Source organism: Hippoglossus stenolepis, chromosome 11, assembly GCF_022539355.2.
Source record: "Hippoglossus stenolepis isolate QCI-W04-F060 chromosome 11, HSTE1.2, whole genome shotgun sequence".
NCBI lineage: Eukaryota > Metazoa > Chordata > Actinopteri > Pleuronectiformes > Pleuronectidae > Hippoglossus > Hippoglossus stenolepis.
Window position 1 is genome coordinate 11,494,600 of NC_061493.1, and position 21,339 is coordinate 11,515,938.

General features: G+C 43.9%; 1 protein-coding gene across 1 annotated transcript in view; it reads right to left on the bottom strand.

Moving 5' to 3' along the window:
* Window positions 1–5,482: 5,482 nt before the first annotated feature.
* The window catches only part of LOC118117865 (leucine-rich repeat and immunoglobulin-like domain-containing nogo receptor-interacting protein 3), a 38,975-nt gene continuing 23,118 nt past the window's right edge, over window positions 5,483–21,339 (bottom strand). Inside the window, exons 2-4 of the mRNA XM_035170484.2 lie at window positions 15,153–15,762; window positions 13,395–14,138; window positions 5,483–13,185 (exon numbers count right to left, since the gene is read on the bottom strand). Coding sequence (XP_035026375.1) covers window positions 12,616–13,185; window positions 13,395–14,138; window positions 15,153–15,707 — 1,869 coding nt within the window. The 5' untranslated portion in view covers window positions 15,708–15,762 and the 3' untranslated portion in view covers window positions 5,483–12,615. The remainder of the gene's footprint in view (window positions 13,186–13,394; window positions 14,139–15,152; window positions 15,763–21,339) is intronic.

Sequence of the window (21,339 nt, forward strand, 5' to 3'; positions counted from 1 at the left end):
TGTTCTAGTGGCCAAACACAGAGGTCAAACGTCACAATATAGGATCCCGAGTGCCAATGATGTTTGCCTCTTTATGATAATCAGAGAACAGGCGCGGCCCGCTCCTTCGCCACGAGCCCCACTGTGTCTGGCCTGCGTCATTACAACCTTCAGACTGCGAGCACTATACGGGCATGTAGCCTATTCCATACCTCAGAACCAAACATTGACGCGGCGTGAAACACAATGAAAAATGTCTGTAAATAATCTTTGAGTTCATCTCTCTCTTGTCTTATCTATTCTCTATTTATCTACTCTCTTGCTAACCCCCCTCCTGTTGTGACTTTCTCTTTCGTTTTCCCTCCTTACTATTGATGCGGGTAATATCAGTACCATAGACACATGGTTTCTCTCATGACTATTGTGCTATGCTGTGCTGAAACTATATGTAAAGAAGCACCTTGTCAACCAAATGTAAAAAAACTTCAATATTGAAAAAAAAAAGAAGAATCAACACGTCATAGACTGATCCTATGCACAGACAAGGAGGAGATACCACAAGTGACTAACTGTGCATATTTGTGAATACCTGTGTGATGGACTGTCTGGACGAAAAGGACCTCTTCCTTGATCTCTGAACTTTGACCCCTTTTGAACTGGACTGTCACTGCATTCCTCTGCTGATAGCGTTTTTTGGTTACCATGAGAACCGCCTCATTTTATCTATGCCTTTTTATTTATTTGTTTCGTGGGCTAAGCCACTGGTTGTGTAGCATCTTGTAGCGGGAGATAATCATATTAGAGAGGAGAAGCAGACAGAAGGAAGAAGGGGGCAGCCGAGGAGGCAGGAGCACCAGGCAGGAGGCCCGTCATCAGACTGGTAGGAACCATCCGGATGACATTCCTCTGTAGATCAGGTTCTGGTCGTGATGTGGTGCACTATAACTGATTCCATGTCCGAGGTGTCATGCAGGACTTCTACTAGAGTTCAGATGGGGAAAACATTGTAGACTTTTAGTGCAGATGATTGAAAATCAGACACAAATCCATAAACTGTAAAAAAAGATGGACGACACGTCTGTACTTTCTCCCACTATCTGGAGATGAAGCCAAAATATTCTGGATATGAACGCTGCCATCTTGCAAATTTGGAGGCAGAGTCTGGTGCAGTAGCAATCGGGGGATGGACCTGTGATAGGGAGGTCCCATCGATATACATGCTCGACCAATCATGAGGCAATCTGAGCTGTCATTCACATACCGTCAAATAACGAATTAAATCCAAACCTACCTGAAAATGGACACTTGGACATACATCAGTGTGATAAGACCAACCTACAATGACCAAAACCATCTTTGTGAAAAATGTATTTAACAAGTACTTTGACTTTTTCATTTGGTTCATATTCAATCAATTAACATGGAGGAGGCAGGGTTTATGGATTATGCTGCAAACAGCCACTGTAGGTGGCGATCCAGATGCTTTGGCTTCTTTCTTAGGGAGAAATTTTGTCGTCTGTCTATACATACAGTCTATGCCCAAAACCAAAGAGTCATGGAAACAGCTGTGTGCATGTGTGTGTGTGTGTGTGTGCGCGCGTGTGTGTGTGTGTGTGTTTGTGTGTGGCTTCCCTCTCAGAATAGAGTGGACTGTGACACAGCCATCAATACCAAAGATACTTCAAGCCTGCTGAGTTCACACTGGACTTGGGACATGCACACAAGCAAACACAACACGAATGCCAAGACACACAATGCAGATTCCATGATGGGTGCAGATATGCTCCTATGTGCACGTACACACACACACACACACACACACACACACACACACACACACACACACACACACACACACACACAACACACACACACAAACAGAGCAGTCGTGCCGCATGGCAAACACACAGAGGTGTTTGTTATGTGGGAAGAGTTGAGTGCCTTTTTCCTTCAACCAGGGTTGGACTGCTCTGAACACACACACACACACACCACAGGTGATCACACAAGTAAAGGGGGGCACACACTGGGTGAAGGGGGGAGAAACACTGGAGGGCTCCTCATGACATTAAAAAGCCACTTTTGTTCTGAAAGAACTTTTTTTTTCTCACAATTATGGGAAAAGATTGCTTACCGCCATTTTTTAAAAACATATTGATAAGATGTCATCTAACTGAGTCCCCTCCATGATACACACACGCACACACACTCCCACCAGAGATATTTTTGTGTAATTTATAATCGGAGTGTGGGTGTGTCTGTGTATCTGGCAGTTTACAAAGCCCTCTGATTACACGGACTCAAATCTAAACCTTCTCTAAAATCAACCAATGAGCACCCACCGGTGACCCCCCCCATCCACCCAAAACCTCTTAGCTGGTCCCTGCGTCCAGGGTGGCATCGCAGCGAGGCAGGCACGTGTAGACAATTCATCTCGATATACCTCAAATCTTTATTGTAAAGGTAATGTAGTGAAACAATAATGACAATGTTTAGCAATGAGAGTGACATTGAAGTCACACGGCGACATGATTGTTCTGTTTTGTATTTCTTTAAAGGAGAGTGTGTCTTATGGTTTAACATCTTTTTTAGCCATTGTTGTAGGTTTGCACGCCGTCCTTTAAGAGAGAGACTAAGAAAGAAACAGTTGGGAGGAGTATACAGGGAAAAGATGGAGGGTAATTAATCATATGTGACCAAGAAAGAAAGAAATCAGAAAATGTATCATGAATAATAATTGAAAACATCAAATAAGACGTCAAGGACACACTCCTTTCTGTTTTGCATCATTTTTTGGCTTCTTTTGTGTTTGAAGATTGTCTCCTATGTGTGTTAAAGTGATTTCCCATATTAAAAAAAGAGATCCAACCGAAGCACCTCTGTTATTAGGGGTGTGATGAGCAATTCTTTTATGCATGGATACTATGTAAGTGTATATAAACTGCAGGATGAACTGTACCTCTACAGGTGGAGGAGAGGGGGAGAAACAGGGAGAAATCTACTGGTCTTGGTTTCCAAATGATCTTTACATTCTTTTTTTTAGCTTTGTTGTCTTTTATGTGCTTTCTGTGTATTTGTATAAAAATGTGTATTTGTATGTGTATCAGCTTCATCACTGTGTCTCTCTCTCTCCCCCTGTTGTAACCCCCTCTTCACACTTCCTCTGTCTGTATCTGTATTTACCGCTTGTTTCATCACATAAGTGTGAGCATGAGTCTGTGTTTGAGTTGCTCTGTTTTGTTCCCGTGTTTCGGCTCCAATCTGAATTCGATCGGCCCGGGTGTTTGCCTGCTTTAGGAGGCTAAACAAACAGACAGCCGGGCAGCTGAAATACGGTTTCTTCCGCTGCATCAAAATGGGATCATTTGCTTTTTTTCCCCCTTCAGACAGACCACATAGCTCTGGAAGCCCCAGTGTCGATGTTCTCTTCCTCTTCCCTTACCAATCAATCAATCAGAACCAAGTGTCTTTGTGATGGTAGAAGACAATCAATTTCAAATAGAGCAGAGACCGAGTGGGGGAAAATGGAGGGAGAGAGAAAGAGAGCGATGGAGGAGGGCAGAGAACCTGACTGCACAGGAGAGATGGGAAGAACGGAGGAAGGACGGCTCTCAGATGGATCGGTGTGTGTGTGTGTGTGTGTGTGTGTGTGTGTGTGGGGTAACCTTTAACCTCTTCAGAATGACCTCTACAGTGGGGGCCAAGGCACCTAGGACCCTCCCCCGGCTATGAGGGAGGTGGTGGTGGGGGTCTGGCTTGTTAAGTGGACAACTAATCGAAGATGTTGATCAAATGCCTGCACACACACACACACACACACACACATACACACACACACACACACACACACACACACACACACACACACACACACACACACACACACAGAGCCTTTCTTCTGACGCTCATCTCAGAGATACAGTGAATCTGTCAGCTCTGCCCTCAGCCTGTGGAGTTAGAATCAAGTCATGGGACAATTAATACACTAAGTGAAAACCAGTATGGGTAAATTGTGTGTTTTGACTAAAACAAATAAAAAAACAAGCAATTGGCTGACTGGCCTTTCATTTTCTGTCTGATGGTCTCTTACTGTGGTGCTCTTTTGCCATCTGGTGGCGAACATCTGTACATCATATGACGTACATAGGACTATTATGTACTTTTGGTCAAGGGCTTCATGGTTTGGTCTAAAATCAGTTGTTCAAACTAGAATGGCACTAAGTATTTCACACACTCATTAATATCAGTTTTCTAAACGTGTCTAATTTTTTCACTCGATTCATGAATTATTCTCTGGGAAATCATTGAAAATGTTGAAATATATCCTACCTCACAATTCCTGGATTCACCCCCTTATTTGCTCTTCCCAGAACCACACTGCATCCCCCCCACCAAGTTTCGTGGTAATTCAGTCGTTTTAGTGTAGTCTTGTAAGAAACACACATGCAGACCAACCAACCAACAAACAGACAGGGGTGAAAACATAACCTTATATTAAAGGAAACTTAATGCTTCAGCACCAGGTGGCCCTTTAAATCCATCACACAGCTACATTTTGAGCAGAATCCTAAAAGAAGGTTTATCATCTCATATGGATTTTATATTTTTTATTAAAATTCTGGGGAAGATATTGAGAAATTTGTATTTATTATTACTTATTTGGTTTAACAATTGTAAAATAAAAAAATGCTGATTCTAAATCTGTAATGAAGGGTTAGGGTCAAAGTGTCAGTTTAAATATACAACTTTTTTTGTCTGTTTGACAGCAGGGGAAATGAGCTGTTAATACAACACTGGCATGTCATCAACTTTAAGGCTTGTTTAGACATTTGTAGGCAAATAGTTACTTATGTACACATCCAGCAGTTAAAGAACAACACTAACATTCTTCTGGACTTGGCTTTACTCCTCTTTTAGTTTTTGGTCAACACCAACTCCTGAAGGAAACGTCTGACCCTCCAGCTAAATGCTGCACAACGTTCACCAGCTATAATTGATATCTGTCTCTGTAATGTAGCTTTTTGGTTGAAAACTGTTTCCTGCTGCTGCCTACATGAGAATGTTGAATAATGTTGCTTATTAAACCAATGACCCTAGAGATGTTGAAAACCTCCTGAGAGCTGAGGACACTTCTGTGTGGTTTTGTCAAAATGAGCAACCTCTTTCACACACAAGTGGTATGTTCCACTATTAACCAAAAACTACTCATTATAGCAGCTTTAAATGTAGCGTGTATCTATTGAACACATCATTTATATCTACATATATCTATATTTATATTATCTTTTGTTTTTAATTTTCAACACTTTCAGTTTCACATTTATTCTCAAACATTCAACAATCATATTAAAGTAGTGTAACATGTGTGTGTGTGTGTGTGTGTGTGTGTGTGTGTGTGTGTGTGTGTGTGTGTGTGTGTGTGTGTGTGTTTTCTTAACCTCAGCCCTTTGGTTTGAACGTCAGGTGACACAAGCCGACAACAAAGAGGGACACAGGACGCAGCTGACAGAGTCACATCATGCTTTTATGACGAAAAAGGAGTTAATTTACAAGACAGACGGTATATAAAACACACATTGAAATAAAAAAAAGAACTCGTGTGTGTCTTTTATAGACAAGTACATTATTGTCCTATCCTTCCCTTTGAGACCAAGCAGCCATGGGACTGAGCACAATGTGGGTGATCCCTGGAGAAAAGAAGCAGCATGTTAAATCCTATATATTTCTATACCTACACTATTTACAGTTCAACAGTCATTTTCCTCTGTCAGACATGGCAAGGAGGTCTACAGATTGGATGACGTGATATGGCTAATATACCTAATATGTACACTTTCTGTTTCTTCCCGTCCAAGGATCAACACATCCAGAATAGAAATGTGACAACTGAGGTGCAGTGAGATGTGCGTGAAGCCAGAGAGGAGGAGAGTCCAAATTTGTTTCTTGCTGTATAACAGTCACTATTGTGACATTTACAACGTTTCTGCATATATTAGCTCTGTATTTAATTGGAGCGCTCAGCACCCATTCCTAGGTTTCAGAAGTCAGTAACGGACGCGTAAAATATGCACAAGTGCAAAAATAAAGTGATCGATGAAACATTTTCTGAAATGTATAACGAGGTCGGTGCCAGGCTGATAGAGAGAAAAAAAAAGAGAGAGAGAGAGAGAGAGAGAGAGAGAGAGAGAGAGAGAGAGAGAGAGGCAGAGAGGGAGAGAGGGAGAGAGGGAGAGGATAAGTGGACCCCATCCGAATTTGAGAGATACACTTCAGTGTTTTCCATTAGGGGGCTCCAACAAATACAGAGCTAAACCAAAGACACTTTCCTCTGAGGAGTAGGGGAGGCGAGAGAGCGTCACGTCGGCTCAGACCTGGAGAATAAAGTCGGAATCCGGCACCATCTCGTTCTTAAAGGAGGAAAATTGTCTTGAAACGGTATAATGGAAACCTAGGAATGAGTGCCAACCAGGTCTGGGAGAGCTCTGTACACCTCCTCCTACTCCAGATGGATTCTGGGTCAGTGACGAGGTTCAAGATAGATCAATGCAAGTATGCCATTAATAATCCTATCCCCCATACTGCATTGATCAGTCCCACCGTCCTGCTTGGAATATCAATCGCTTTATCTACAGTTTACATATTTGAACGGATCCTCTGTGTGTGTGTGTGTGTGTGTGTGTGTGTGTGTGTGTGTGTGTGTGTGTGTGTGTGTGTGTGTGTGTGTGTGTGTGTGTGTGTGTCTGTTCAATCATCCCAAGTGAAGAAAGAAAAAAGTTTCTCTCGTGAGATGAACGCTCATTTAAGTATTGGTGAACGCAGGTGCAACACATTTGGATGGCCTCACATGCTCTTTTTCCACCAGTCCCATGGCCAGCGACAATGGCACCCATCGCTCTCCGTACAAGTGCAGGTGAGAGTTTGGCAAGACCAATCACTGTTTACAAAAGGCATGCATAGATTAAACCTGCTAAGACCACCAGAGAGAAAGAACCGGTCAGTTGGCGACCAGCTCTCGGTCCTGTACAGAGAAACAATGATGCAGTGATATTTTAGTCAGAAGGGGGGGGGGGATCATTTGTCAAGCATTTGTCTAGAACCAGGCCAGGTTTGTTGCTCTTGACCAGACGGGGAGGCCTGTCCCGATAATGCCTCTGCCCACACAGGCGGCCCGAGAGCAAGGCTTTGCTCCGAGACACCCAGAGCGCAGAGGAGATCGTCACTTTATGGCTATAACACAATCAGCGAAGTACTGACCCGTGAAACTAACAGTCAATTCGCTCTCTTAAAGTGTTTCACTGTATGAGACCCAGAGCTGTTGGTTTATTTTCCTTCCACATACAATACTGGTACATCAGCTGCAACAGTATGGTCCCAAGTTTTTGCCCGTTGCTCCCTTTGACCACTGGGGGTCAGTATTGCCACGTAGAAAGGGGGGGGTGGGCACTCGCACTTGCTCTGGTCAAGGTTAAGATGGAGCGGTCACTGTCCAAGGTGCTCTAGATAAAAGAATCCTTCAGCAGTGCTCCGCTACATGTCGGGTCATACGTGACATGTCGTATTTACATATTTCTACTCAACAGATGTGAAAGAGCTGAGATACCAGCATGGATTCAGCCTCCAGTGTTTGTGCGACACCCTTTTTAAAAAAAAAGAGGTATGCTATGGAAATGAGCCTAACAAGCCAAGTAATCACCCAGTCAGCTGAGCACACTCCTCCGTCATCCCATTAATGCTCCTCTCAGCTCGGATAATTCATCTCAAGTCTAATCCAATCACAACAGCAGCTGTAGGATCCGGAGTAAGAGATGGATTCATTTAGAGCTAATATGGAGTCAGGAATGACAGAAGGCTGTAGAGATGCCGTCTTAAGGGTGAGGCTAACATTTTTACAAAGCCCCCTTAAAAATGTACCATTCAAAAACTGATGAATCATACATGTTTGGCTGGTAAGGACGCTCTGGTTGTCAGCGTCTGAGGGTTTGTCTTATTTTGGTCTGCATATCTGAAGCGTCCCCCCCCCCCTGGAAGGCATCCCTAATAGTACCGCTGCTGCTGTATATGGGGCGTCTAGACTACGCTACACCAACCCGAGGCAAGGTCGAACCACAGGAGGTAGCGGGGGGATTGCTCAGCCTACTTTCTCAAGAATCACGACGCAGGAGAAGAATCAGGCTCGAGCTTTTTCGCCGGCAACTACAAACACCAAAGAGTCTGCTTTGCTGCAAAAGCCACGCACACTGGCATTTTTTTCTTCTGAGGAGAACTGCTGAAGAATCGACCTTGCTGAATCAATTAAATGACTAACGTAATCCAAAAACTTGAAAAATAATTTAAGTAGCAGGAGCATTTAGTAGGAAGGGAAATGAGTGCCTTCCACTTTCAAGGACTTGTGGAGCCTCAAATTATAAAAAGTGCTCATTTCCAACCCTGACCAAAGGTTTGTGTGAATAGTCTGCTCTCTTAACAAGTGCAGGAAGTGACTGAGGCCCCACAGCAACCCAACTGAAGACCCCCTTTCTACATGTGACAGTTAAAGTGACAAGATGTCAGCAGAGAAAATACATACATTTACAGTCCATGGGTTTTCATATCCAGAGAAAGGTCCCCGAGTGGCACTGTGCAGAGCGGGAAAGTTCCAGAAATGGTCTGTAGGAATGGGCAGGGTGTGAAATGGGAATCAATGTTCATTCTTTTTTTATCTTTTTTTTTTTTTTTTTAGGAACCTGGGTCACCCCTTTCATCTTTTGTCTCCACCGATCCAACCGATGCTCCATGTTCGATGGCACCACGGGGAGCAACAAATCACAGCACGACAACACCGACTCACCGACCACACAGAACACGTGTCTACTACCACACAACCATACTCCAGCCTAATACTGTGAACAGGGACAACGAGGGGTCGGGAAGAAATGCGGGGGAAGACGGGAAACATTAAAGAGGGGAGGAGGAAGGAGGGAGAAGGACAAGATCATAAAATGAAACACACCCTCATCTAAGCTTACATTTGTGATTGATGCCTACACAATAACACCATCAACAATCACTACAGACATTCTCATTGTCTTCTAAACCTACGTTCCACTGAGAAATACCAGGGAATGGAAACATAAAACAGGGGGTTGGCTCAGGGAGGGGAAACGTCTGTGAGGGCAGCGTCCTGTTCTCAACACCGGGCGAGCCGAAAACCGGCCGTCGACAATGTTAAAAGCGTTGTTAAAAAAAATAAACCAGGCCAATGTATTCATCTATTCTCATTTGGCCTCATGAATTTTTAACGAGTGTTCAGTTATTCATCCGGACACAGAAGTCGAGGTTTCATCATTCTTCACCAGGGACAAAAATGGAGATTGCCGGATCTATTTTGCAAAAAGTTTTAAGATTTGAGTTTCACTTATACATGGGCCAAATTAATCCCAACCCGCTTAAACTGTGTTGGACGTGTGCTTTAGATCAGTGGATCAACTTTTTAATAGTCTGATCCTTTAAAGTGAAACAAGACTATTAGAAATCCCTATAATGAACAATAAGAGTCTTTCTTCTATTGCCATTTAGCCATTTAATGTTATTTAAAAAATATTATAGAATTGGAGGAATGCAATTTTGAATCTGAAGTTTACATCAATCTTAAATAACATTTTGATTAATGGCCTTTGTACATGAACGGCAAGACAAATAAATGTCACAAAATAGCGAATGCGAATTTTGACTCGCGTGTCAATTCACTTCAACCGCAATGAATACATCATGAGAATTTAAAAATAAAAGGGATCATCATGATAATCTGGTGCGTTTAATTTTATTTTTTTTCAGGATGTCCGTATTACAGGATGTCTGTCGGACATCGAAGAACTGCTGCAACAGCTGGCACCGTAGTTTTATCTTAAGTATTGGATAAGAAGGATTTGAAGAAGGTCCCGTCAGTCTCGGCTGTTCATTCAGCTCAAGTGGTTGATTTATTATCTCTGACAGGAGTTGGGTCACTCGCAAGTAAGTATCCTTTTAAAGACAAACATATTAAATAAATCAGAGGAGTACTGTTACTGCTTCAAAATGTGACATTATCAACAATATGCATTCTGATTGGTTGGTTCGCAAAATAGCTTCGCGAAATAATCTCACGGATTTAAAAGGCTGCATTGACAGGTTTGCTTATAATGTGCAAATTAATCGCGAGACAAAAATGCATCTAGTGTGCAAAAGCCTTATGTGCCAGGTGAGGTAAGGTTTGTCTTAATCTTCAGTCTAAACAAGGAATAAGCTTAGTGTGGGAAATCCTTCCTTAGTTCCTGAGAAGCTCTCAAGTGACTTTAAACTGGTGGCGCCGTTAAACGTAGGAAATAACCGACTAAAGACGAGCTGGGAAATGTCTGTCAGATGTTCCTTGATCTTGCTATAGCTCTTCCTAGTTTCAGTTGATCGGGGGGTCAAGTGGACTCAAATGATTTGGTCTTGAGAACAGAACAGTCCCTCACGGAGGACAAGGAGCCTTAAAGGGGTCGACAGCCAAAAGGCCACGGAGAACAACAACTGAGGAAAATAAAAATGGAGGACTAACAGGAAACAAAGGATCACTTCAAAGAATCTTTTTTGTCTTTTTGTTGTTGTTGCGTTTTAAAACCACAGTACTACTCTCCACTATACGATGCACATGGCGTGGGTAGGGTTAACACGACTTCATTTACATTTGAATCCTCGATCTCCAGCCAGGGACCCCTCCCAAAGGAGGACCCAGTGGGGGGTGTGTGGTGGTTGGGGGTTTAGGGGTGTGGGTGAGGAGGGGGGAATGCACTGGGCTAGGGGGGCAGAGACATTTTGCGCATTTGCCGTCTCAGAGGCAGACAGAGATCAGTTGGCGGCACACTCGGCGATGGGGCTGCGGCGTGTTGTCAATTTGTATGTTTATTCATGTGTGACGGTGATTGTTGTTTCCTCCAATTCAAACAACCTTTATGTTGGTTTTGTGTGAGCGTGTGTGTTACGAGGTACAACGCTGCGCAGGCCCGGTGACAGCAGATGGCCTTTTGATCATCGCGACAGCTTGTAAGATGGCAGTGGCAGTAATATTATTTCATATAACTAAATCATACACACACTAGTATAAAAATAAACATACAGATCCTATGGCTTTGTTTCTTCACTCACAGATTTACCTCAGTTCTCTCTGATTTGGCTTCATGGTTCTACAAACAGTATTGCTGGAATGTAATACTTTAACACAGCATGTGTTGTCACACGCGCTCTGTTGGCTAGTTATTTCACTTTTCCTGAGAAAAGGTGCTATACATGTGTTGCTATGTGTGGGTTCCACTGCTTGGATGAGTGTGTAGGTGAACACCTCCATAGTGTTGCTGTGTGTCCTCTATCTGCCTCTGAGTGTGACCCGACTCTCCAGGCTGCTCCCCCCTGGCAGCACTGGGAAGGTCAGATGCCCACCAACACAGCAGAGGGCAGGGACAGGGGAGCGGAGGCCGGTGGGTCGTCCCTCTCCTGTTGATGAAAGAGCACGATCGGGGCTTGTGATCTAAGGGAGGGGAAGCAGAGGTCACACTGACTTCTTTTTCTTCCCTCCCCCTTTCCACGAGCAACCCTCCTATGGCCACCATGCCCTGTCCCTCCCCTGCTCTCTATTGTATTGGTTGCTATGGCTACTGTAGCAGCCCGTGCACGTCGGTCTTGACTTCCTTACCAAACCCTCCGGGCCACGGGCAGCCACAGCAGCTCATGGCTAGTGCGCTCGTCCCAAACTCACACAGCAAATGTTGTTGAATAATCTCGCAAAGAAAAGGCCAATATTTTGACGGATTGTCATTTAGGTGAATGATCCCAATCCATTCCTTCTTACAAGATATTACACTCAGATAATCGTCTACATCCCCTGAGCCTTTGTTCATTGAAACAATTGACACATGATAATGTTAATACAGTGTTTGACCCAATATCATCCTCCTCACTGCTCAGATGTGGTCAGAATCGATAAAGCTGGTTGTTTGACTGAATTTATTTAAAAACCATGTGTTTTGTTTAGCGATATCAATTTACAACTTAACTCTCGAATGAAACTCTACATGCACGACTCTTAACAAGAGCATAGTTACAAACTCTACATGTGGATGGTGACCAGGTCTCCGTGCATCACACTAAAATCTGCACACAACACAATAGAGAAAATGTTTGATTCAAAAGAATTGCTTTTTTATTTCTTCATTAATATAACTGAAAGACAGGACCACCAGTTTTCCACAGCTCAGTAATCAAACCAGTTCACAACCTATCTCCTATAATGCTTAATGTTATTATTCTTATCAAGCATGGACAACAAGCAGCTCTTTCAAATCTTTCAACACTCTAGTTCCTTACAATACCACTCAAACATGTTTCTCACCACATGCTGAATAAAACCACAGAGAGACAGGGAGATCAGGATCATTTTGTTTTCACTCACAGATCAAACCAAATCACTTCATGGCTCCGTTTTTTATGCGGGCACTCAAATTTTGAATGGAGCCATGGACGGGAAGTTGGATTGTGCTTTTAAACTTCTTTGCGAGTCAGTGGCTGTGTGCGTTTGCGTGTGTCAAACACGTTTTTGGGACGTGCTCATGCCTCCCCCGAGGGAACCCTGGCTGCGTTGTTTCATATCATTTTCATGTTGAATTTCCTCATCCCTCCCGAGGTGGGCCCGGTGGCGGGTTCAGATTTCCGGAAAGAGTACTCCACTGTGAAGTTGTTCTTGCGTTGGCCGCGTCCCCGGCTCCACACGAACAACAGCAGGAAACAGAAGAGGACCACCCCCAGAAAGGTGATGCAGCCCATCGCCGTGGAGACCAAGATGGTGGTCAGGTCCAAGGTGAACTTGAGGAATACCCGTGTGTTGTTCAGATTTGTGTCGTTCAAGAACTCACCGCTGTACAGCGAGCGGTTGAGAAAGAAGGCTGAGGCGGCGTCCAGCGGCTGGCCACGCACTGTGAGCGTAGCGAAGTAGGTGTCATTGCCACCGGCATTGCTGGCAATGCAGATGTAGGTTCCGCTGTCAGTGAGTTGGGCGTAGCGGATCTCCAGGGTGCCACTTGGGAGGACAATGATACGCCCTGAACTCTTAGTTGTGATCCGTCTGCGCTGTGGGGAAATCCAGACAATAGCAGGTGCAGGTTCTCCTTCGGCTCGACACAGAAAATTCACAGGCTGGCCTTCACGAGCCGTTACCTGCGGGAGGTGGAGAAAAGGAGCGCATGGACTAATAAATGTTGGAGAGTCAGAAAATACAGAAGAATTTGTACACATGATGATACGTTTTGTTTCAGAAAACTTTCCGTGCTTGAAGAAGATATAAACTTAACCTCAGTTATCAAACTATATACATTTATAGATTTGTTTTGCCAAGTATTAAACATGAACGTAATCATCTTCGTTACCTGCTGCATCTTACGGTTGCGAATCTTAGGTTTCTGGCATGTAAAGTGATCGAAGAGTGCAGAATCGGTGAAGGTGCTGAGGCTGACCCCTTGCACCTCCACCGGCCCCGCACACACCGGCACTCTGCCGTCAAAGTTGAGGGTCTTGCGTCTTTGCAGGATCCACAACAGACGGCAGTCACACATCAGGGGGTTCCCATCCACTCTGAGGGTCTCCAGACTGTTGACAGAGTGGAAGGAGCCCTCCTCCAGGGTCTGCAGGTCGTTGGAAGAGAAGTTGAGGACCCGGATCTGTCGGAGGCCTCCAAAGGCATGGGGCTCCACTGTCACCAACCCTGTGTTTACCATGATGAGCTCCTTCAGCCTCAGTAGGTCCTTGAAGGCCCAGGGCTCTAGTGAGGGGATGGGGTTGTAGGACAGGTTGAGGTGGGTGAGGTGCACCAGGTTCTTGAAGGAGGCGGAGGGGACAGAGGTGATGTTGGTGTTAGTGATGGAGAGCCAGTGGAGGTCCAAACCCTGGAAACTCAGAGGGGAGATGTATTCCAGGTACGGCCAGTGATCGATGTCCAGACCCCGCAGGTTGGAGAGCTTGCGGAAGTTCTGGTCCTCCAGGGCAGTGACGCTGAGGTGGTGTAGGCGAAGAGTGACCAGGCTGCGGAGATAGGACAGTGTCTGACCAGAGATGGATGTCAGGTTGCAGCGCTCTATTGTGAGATCCTCCAGCCCCAGCAGCCCTGAGAAAGCCTGGAAGATACAGAGGGCAGAGGAGTGAAGGATGTTTACACACCTGAACGTCTGGACCATGATCCAAATCAAGGTTCATGTCTTAGTTACATTGTTTACATTTTATCCAGTTAGATTTGGTTCCACTACTTCTACATGTACTGCATCTACCTATACTTGACATGTATTGGTTTGTAGATGGGCGTGCATCTGACGGTGGCCTGTTGTCAATTCAGATATTGTATTTGCTTACTTTTTGAATAAATATATATCATCAGAGGTGAAGATTACAAACAATCCTGCAAGCTGCAAACACTTAATGCTGTCTCGACTTCCTGCGATTGGTCCGAACGATCCAAATAAAACGTTTTCACACTGAAAACAAACCAAACCATTGTTCAGTTTGATCCAGACCGAGATCACCTGGTTTGTTTGTACCTTTTCACACCTGTTGTTTTGGTTTGGACACTGAAAACTGAGCTGTATGAGCCCCCTTAATGTCAATGTTAAATCTTAAGGAGGAAGGTGTTAACACCTAACTACTGACTGAAACTCAAGGTCCATTACCATGATATGAGTGAGTACATCTCTTGTATAATACACATTATAAATCGTAGGAGTTTGCGGGGCCATAATTACTGTGAAAAGAGCTCTGAAATTCAAAATGCTCAATCCTTGTTTCCACAGAAACACTGGACGTGCTTGCATGCTTATTGATTAAATTAGTTTTGTTTTCCCTTTTTCATGATTAACACATAATGGTCTTTTGTTAAATGAATAGTTCAGCATTAAGAAGGTGAATTTCCCAATACGTTGAAATATACTTATTATTCCTGGGTGAAACCATTGCTACAGATACTACAGTGGGTAAATAGCTGCTTGGTACTGCTGTCTTTTTAACAGCAGAATATATTCTACTGCTATTAGTATGAAAGTCTGATCCTCTGGAATCCAAGGAGAAATCTTCTTTTTTAAATGAAGTAAACGTTCCTCCATTCAGTCACCTACTGACTGACAGGATGCTGCAGAGCTTACCTTGTGGGATATGTAAACCAGGTCGTTGTCTCCAACCTCCAGATGTTTCAGATTTCTCAGATCCTGGAAGGTGTAGTCCAGTAAAATCACCATCTTGTTCTCGCTCAGGTCCAGGCTGGTCAGATTGCCCAGCTTGGCGAAGGCCCCCATGGGCACTAACTTCAGCTGGTTTCCCCTTAACTTCAGCACTTTAAGACTCTGGAGGGTGGCGAAGGCATTGGGCTCTAATGTGGCAATGAGGTTCTCGCTGAGATCCACTTCCTCCAGCCGTGGGTAAGGTGCCAGGTCGCCTGCATGCACCCAGTGGAGCCGGTTCTTGCTGAGGTCCAGGAGCTGTGTCTCGGTGGGAATGCCCTCTGGGATGTTGGTGAGCCGCCGCCGTTGGCACGACACCGACCTCAGCTGAGCCGAGCAATCGCACCGTGGCGGACAGGCCTGGCTACTTCCTGGCAGCATCAAGTTTATCATGACAACCAGAGAAACAGCCAGGACCCACCGCCACACCCTCGGCCATGGCACTAAGGCACGCCCACCAGGGCCAGGGGAGCCAATCATGGCCCTGGTCCTCTGACTCCTCGCCTGTGGCAGGCAGGGTCAGTACACCATACACCTGCAGGATGAGGGGGAGGGAGGCAGAGAAACAGAAAGGAAAAGAGAAGTGTGAGTAACAACAGGAAGAGGATGTGAAAAAGAGGGATGGAGCCTATCATCCATCATCTGCAGGCTCATAACGATTACATCAACATGGCGGTAAATTATCGGTCCTGCAGTTTGAGTAATGTTGTGCCTAAAGCTGTTGAGATTTGAGGCATGTCATGACACAACATTAAAAAATACCACTTACAAGGCCCCGTAAGAGGAACACTGATCCGTTTAAGATATTTAAGATAATTTGTGTTTTCACTAATTCATCTGTGGTTTCAGTCGGAGAACTGGGACACTGGGAACTTCTTACTTCAGCTGAATTCATGCATGTTGCATCTCCTCTGCTCTCTATGCAGCACTGAGACCGTCTGCTCCATTTTGACAAACACAATGAATTTATTATCACCACGCATAAACACAGACTGAGCTGCCTGGCGCTCATTATCATGCCTCGGATCTGCGCGCGCCGTGCCGATGAAATGTGAGGAGGAAAAGGTGTTTGAGTGACTGGTGCCTAAGTCATATATTACGTGTTTGATCAGGTACGTGTTGATGCGTGTGTTGCGGGGGACTTGGCATTTTGCTGGGCATGAATTAAAAGGCCTTTTTGGTCCTTCTCGCACGAAGATGAGATGAATCACTCAAGCTTTAACGTTCCTTCAGGCAACCTGTCATCTCTCCCACACACTGTTTTCAACTCAGAGGCGGTGGAGGAGCACATGGCATCGGATCTGGAACACAACTCGGTGTCTGTCCAGTTAGAAGCAAAAGCTATAGGAACACTTAATAAGAAGTCGTTGAAAGAAGTGGGTTTTTTGGAGGGATTTCACAAACTGCTTACCGGAAATCCCAGAAGCTAAACTCCACACTTGGCTGTTTGTTTTTCAGATGAAGTGGAAATGAGAGAGGATCTATCATCATCACCAGGGAGTATCATGTTAATATGCACTCTTGTGCTGGCAGTGGAAGGAGGAGGAGCCAAAGAGATGAATTATATATTGGCTGCTTTGATTTTAATGGGCAGTGTTCAGAGTCTCACAGTTAGAAGAGCCAAAAGTTGCCAGCTTCCCTCTTTGCTCTGGGCTTCGCCTCAACTCTCATTCCAGCAAGTTGGATTCAGCAAACAGTCTCTTGAAAGCCTAATCATATCAGACTGTTTCAATGCTTCGGCATCAATGGGATCAAATGGGATGAAATGGGATTAAAGCTAAATTTAAATGATGGCAGACATGAAATCTTCATACACTTGCACGACGCTCCTATTTCACACATGAAACTGCAGTGAAATCCCCAGAGATTGTGTCTCCTTTACTAAGCCTCAGGGTGGATAAGTCCCACGGTGTTCGACAGGGCCCAGAAAACACTGTTTACAGAGCTTGCATCTGAAGGATCTGGTAGAAATCTGGCGCGATTTTCCCTTTTTCGCTGGGGGACAAAACGCAGACACAGAGAGGCTTCTGTGCAGGCTGCTGCACAAACTGACCCATTTCTCAGCTACAACTCCGCCTCGCACTGTCAACCAGCAGCAGCTCACCGATGACCACAACAAAAGAGCAGCAAACCTCGGCGTCCCCGTGAAAGGGAGCCCAGGAGAGGAGCTGAGAGAGATTTGAAAAACAAACACGAGCATACAGATGTTCTGGAATGACGAGCTATTTATAGGACAAAATCAAACTAAATTTTGCGTCTGAGTCATTGCACCGTCTGGATCTTTTTTCCGCGTGGCAGTGACACATTTCCACTTCTCGCAGCTTTTTCTCCACTAAACGTTGATCAAGGAAAAACGTTTTTTGGCCGTATCAGTAGCACTGCTGTCTGGATGACCGCTTTGGTTCAGACTCAAATTTCTTCAAAACTGTTTGATGGGTGGCCATGAAATTTTGTGCAGACATTCATTGTCCCCTGAGGATAAAACCTAATGACTCTAATGGTCTCATGATTTTTCCTCTAGTGCCACAAGGAGACTGACATTTGTGCTTATGAGGGAAATATCTTGACAATTAAAATGATTAGATGATTTGCCTTTCAATTTGGATCAGACTTTTAGGGTTTCTTGAGGGAAATTCTCCTCATATCTTTCCTCTACTGACAGCAAGAGATCAAACTTTTCACTTTTACCTCTTTTATACTAAAATTACTGCGTGCAGGGGATTTATAAAATGCAGGTGAACCATCAAAGAAAGGCGACTGACTCCTCTCCCATTGCCACAGGAGTTTGCCTTTCGGCTTTTTTTCCTTGGTTCGACGTCGCTAACGTGCGGAAAACAGAGAAACTCTCTCACCTCGCTGTCTTGCCAGTGTTGCCTGTTGCTCGATAAAGGGAGAAATCACTGTTGCACATTGTTAAGTACACAAAAGCTCATGGCTATTTATGCACATATACACCATGTCATGCAGAAAATGTGCAGTGTCAGCATCTAGACTACCAAAATAAAGAAGAGGAAGAAATTAACGCATTCACCCGAGTATTATGTTTCCATCACTGCTGATCGGAGCCCGAGCTGATAAAAAGACGTGACCTACATTTGACCTGACACTGAGCGCTGATTGTATCCATTCACATTGCAGACAGTGGCTTTACACACTGAAATATCTCAACATCTATTAAATGCATTGGTGCGAATATTTGTGCAGACAATCATGTAATGAACCTTTGATGATAACCTGGCCTTATGTACTAATGCCACCATGAAATTCAAGTTTGTTTTTCATTGAATTATCTCTAACTGTTGGGTAGATTGACAAATTTGGTTTAATCTTACACCGTCTTAAGGTCTGATTTTCAGTTTTCAGTACCTTGGTTAGTTTGATCTGTTTACGAGCATCAGCTGTAGTTTGTGTTTATCGCTTATTTGTAAATAAAAAGGATTTGTTTGGGATATAACTGCTCAAACTCGCATGTTAGCCTGCTGACAATGGCATTCAACTCAAAGCACTGCGAGCACGGCTATAAACTCTGAGTTTTGCGTTCTGCTGAGTGTATAGTGTGTGTGTGTGTCAGTGCACATCTGCCCAGCGCTGTAGTGCGATGGATGCAATCTGTCTCCGTGCCCCCCTGAGAGTCATCCTATGGGTCAGTGGCAGAGGCGCAGCATGAATCAGTGAACTGACATCGTAGCAGCAGACAAGGTCCACACTGCTTGATTCAAGGACAGGCGGGGATCCTTAAAAAACACGCACACACTCTGCATCAAACACACACTCAGAGGAATATGCGCATAATGCATTGAGCAGACGAATAAATATAAATCTTTACTCTCACTCCCATGCCAAATACAGAGGATGCTTTTTTCTTCTATATTGTTGCTGCAGGTGGGAGAGTCTTACAGGAAGATCCTACACCTTGAGAGCTCACACACTCACACCCAAAACCACACTCTGAAAAGTAACATCAGCCAGATGTTAGGTCCACAGCAGAGGTGAAACCTACAACTATCCAGACGGGTCAGTTGTCCTTGGAGAAAAAGGGAAAAGAGGAAAATCAGCCCAGAAGCTAAAAATAACTAACTTTTAGATAGCTGACCTGATAAACAGATGTTAGGGGAGCAACACACCTGCCTGATCATATGTGCATCATCCCAACACTCATGACCAGCGCCAGATGTTTGAAACACCAGTTGTTTCACCTGATTTTTTCCAGCGTTGCCAAGAAAAGACGCTTCCCAATTATTCTCTCGAGAAAAGAAAGGCTGTGGACGTCGTCTGGTTTGTGTGTTTGTGAGGCAGTGGGTCCGATGGTAAATAGGTCACCCATGCTCACTGGCAGACTTTATAAGTCTTTATATTTGGCCAGCAGAGCATGGGCATCCTCAACACAAACACACATTCTATTATTGCAAGACATTTTTTACTTCCAGAGGAAAGCTGACAGTTTGTACTTTCCAATGCTAAGTAGTTATAAGTCCAATAATAAATCTGTGCTTAGTCGCTTCATTTTAAGCCCATTGCAAGTGTCGAATACAACTTAGCAGCTCTTTGGTAAAACTGCACTGAAGGAGGCAGGAGAGGGTGAGTCAATGCAAAGATTTAAGATTTTATGAAAGTCTGAAATTCAAATCTATCTACAGTAATCTACAGGATCAACTTATCCAAGTCAAAAGTATTTTGAGTCCCTTTTATTCAAAGTTTAAGTCTCAATGAGAATTCACAAGTCTTCCATTGTAAAAAGAACAAACCAAGAAAAAAGGAAAGAAAACAAAATCCACATTGCCGAAGACACTTGGGATAACAAAGGAAAACTGTCAACATAATTAGGGAAGAATCACTTAATAGAGCAGGATCCTCTGAGTGCGGCGTGCGCCTGGAGGGGGAATACAAAGATAAAGTACAAATAAAAAAATAAAAAATAAAAAACTGGAGCAGAAAAGTAAACAGAACATAAACACATTCACAAACTTTTGGTCACTTGCTTACATCAAAACAATCGTTGCAGTGACAAGACGAGGAACCACGGCTCCCGATGTTCAACAAAAGTTCAGCTGGCATCAGCTCAGTGAGCAGCAGCGTGTGACATGAGGGACGCTGCAGTTGTTTTGAGTTTGCAAAGAGAGACGATCCTCATGACGGCGCTCGGTGCCGTGAAATCCTCTCCCCTCAGCCTCACCCTCCTCTAAGAACTAAGAGTCACTGACGCAGTGAGTGTGACTGACGTGCTGCTTGTTATTACCTTTGGCTGATTAGAGACCAAAATACCTAAACCTGTGATGGTGCAGCCGCAGTAGGGTAACATTTGACAGCACATCGCGTTATATAGTGTTTTGATATTTAAATATTCAAAGATGTGAAATCATACTGTCAAAAGAAATCACAACGAAGTATTTAGTTTCACCTGTTTCAGAAGGTTTTTTTCAGTTGACTCTGCAATACTAAAATTACATCTTAAGTTTCAGCCATAGACTGTATATAAACAAACAGCAGCTAGACATTGTTGGCTGTGACTGACGTACCCTCAGGAGTTGGTGGAAATCAAAACAGAGCTAAATAAGGAGTGAATATTGGACTTGATAATGTTGTATAAGCATAATGGCTTTATTAGCAACTATTTGTAACAACCTCATCAAATCAGATAAAATGTAACTAATTACAACATATAGTATTTTATTCATTTATCAGTTTGTGTAAAATATCACACACATTTATGGTGTTGAGATCTATGAGTTTGTTAAATCTGGTGCAGATCATTAGACTATTTGCTTTTTCCTTTATGTTCCTAATATAAGTGCTGGACAGATTGTGATCGAGGGATGAACTCTAATAAGAATTTTGCAAACAAGAGTAATTCCTAATTCTTATAAATTTGACGTATATCGGCTTATGTCTCTCTCTCTCTCTCTCTCTCTCTCTCTTAGACACACACACACACACACACACACACACACACACACACACACACACACACACACACACACACACACACACACACACACACACACACATTGAGTATACGTTTTGAGCTGAGGATGCAGGTTAACGTATTTGGTAAAAATCCTCTAACAACATGTACAACATGGGTCTTTAACACATCAAGAGACTTAAACACACA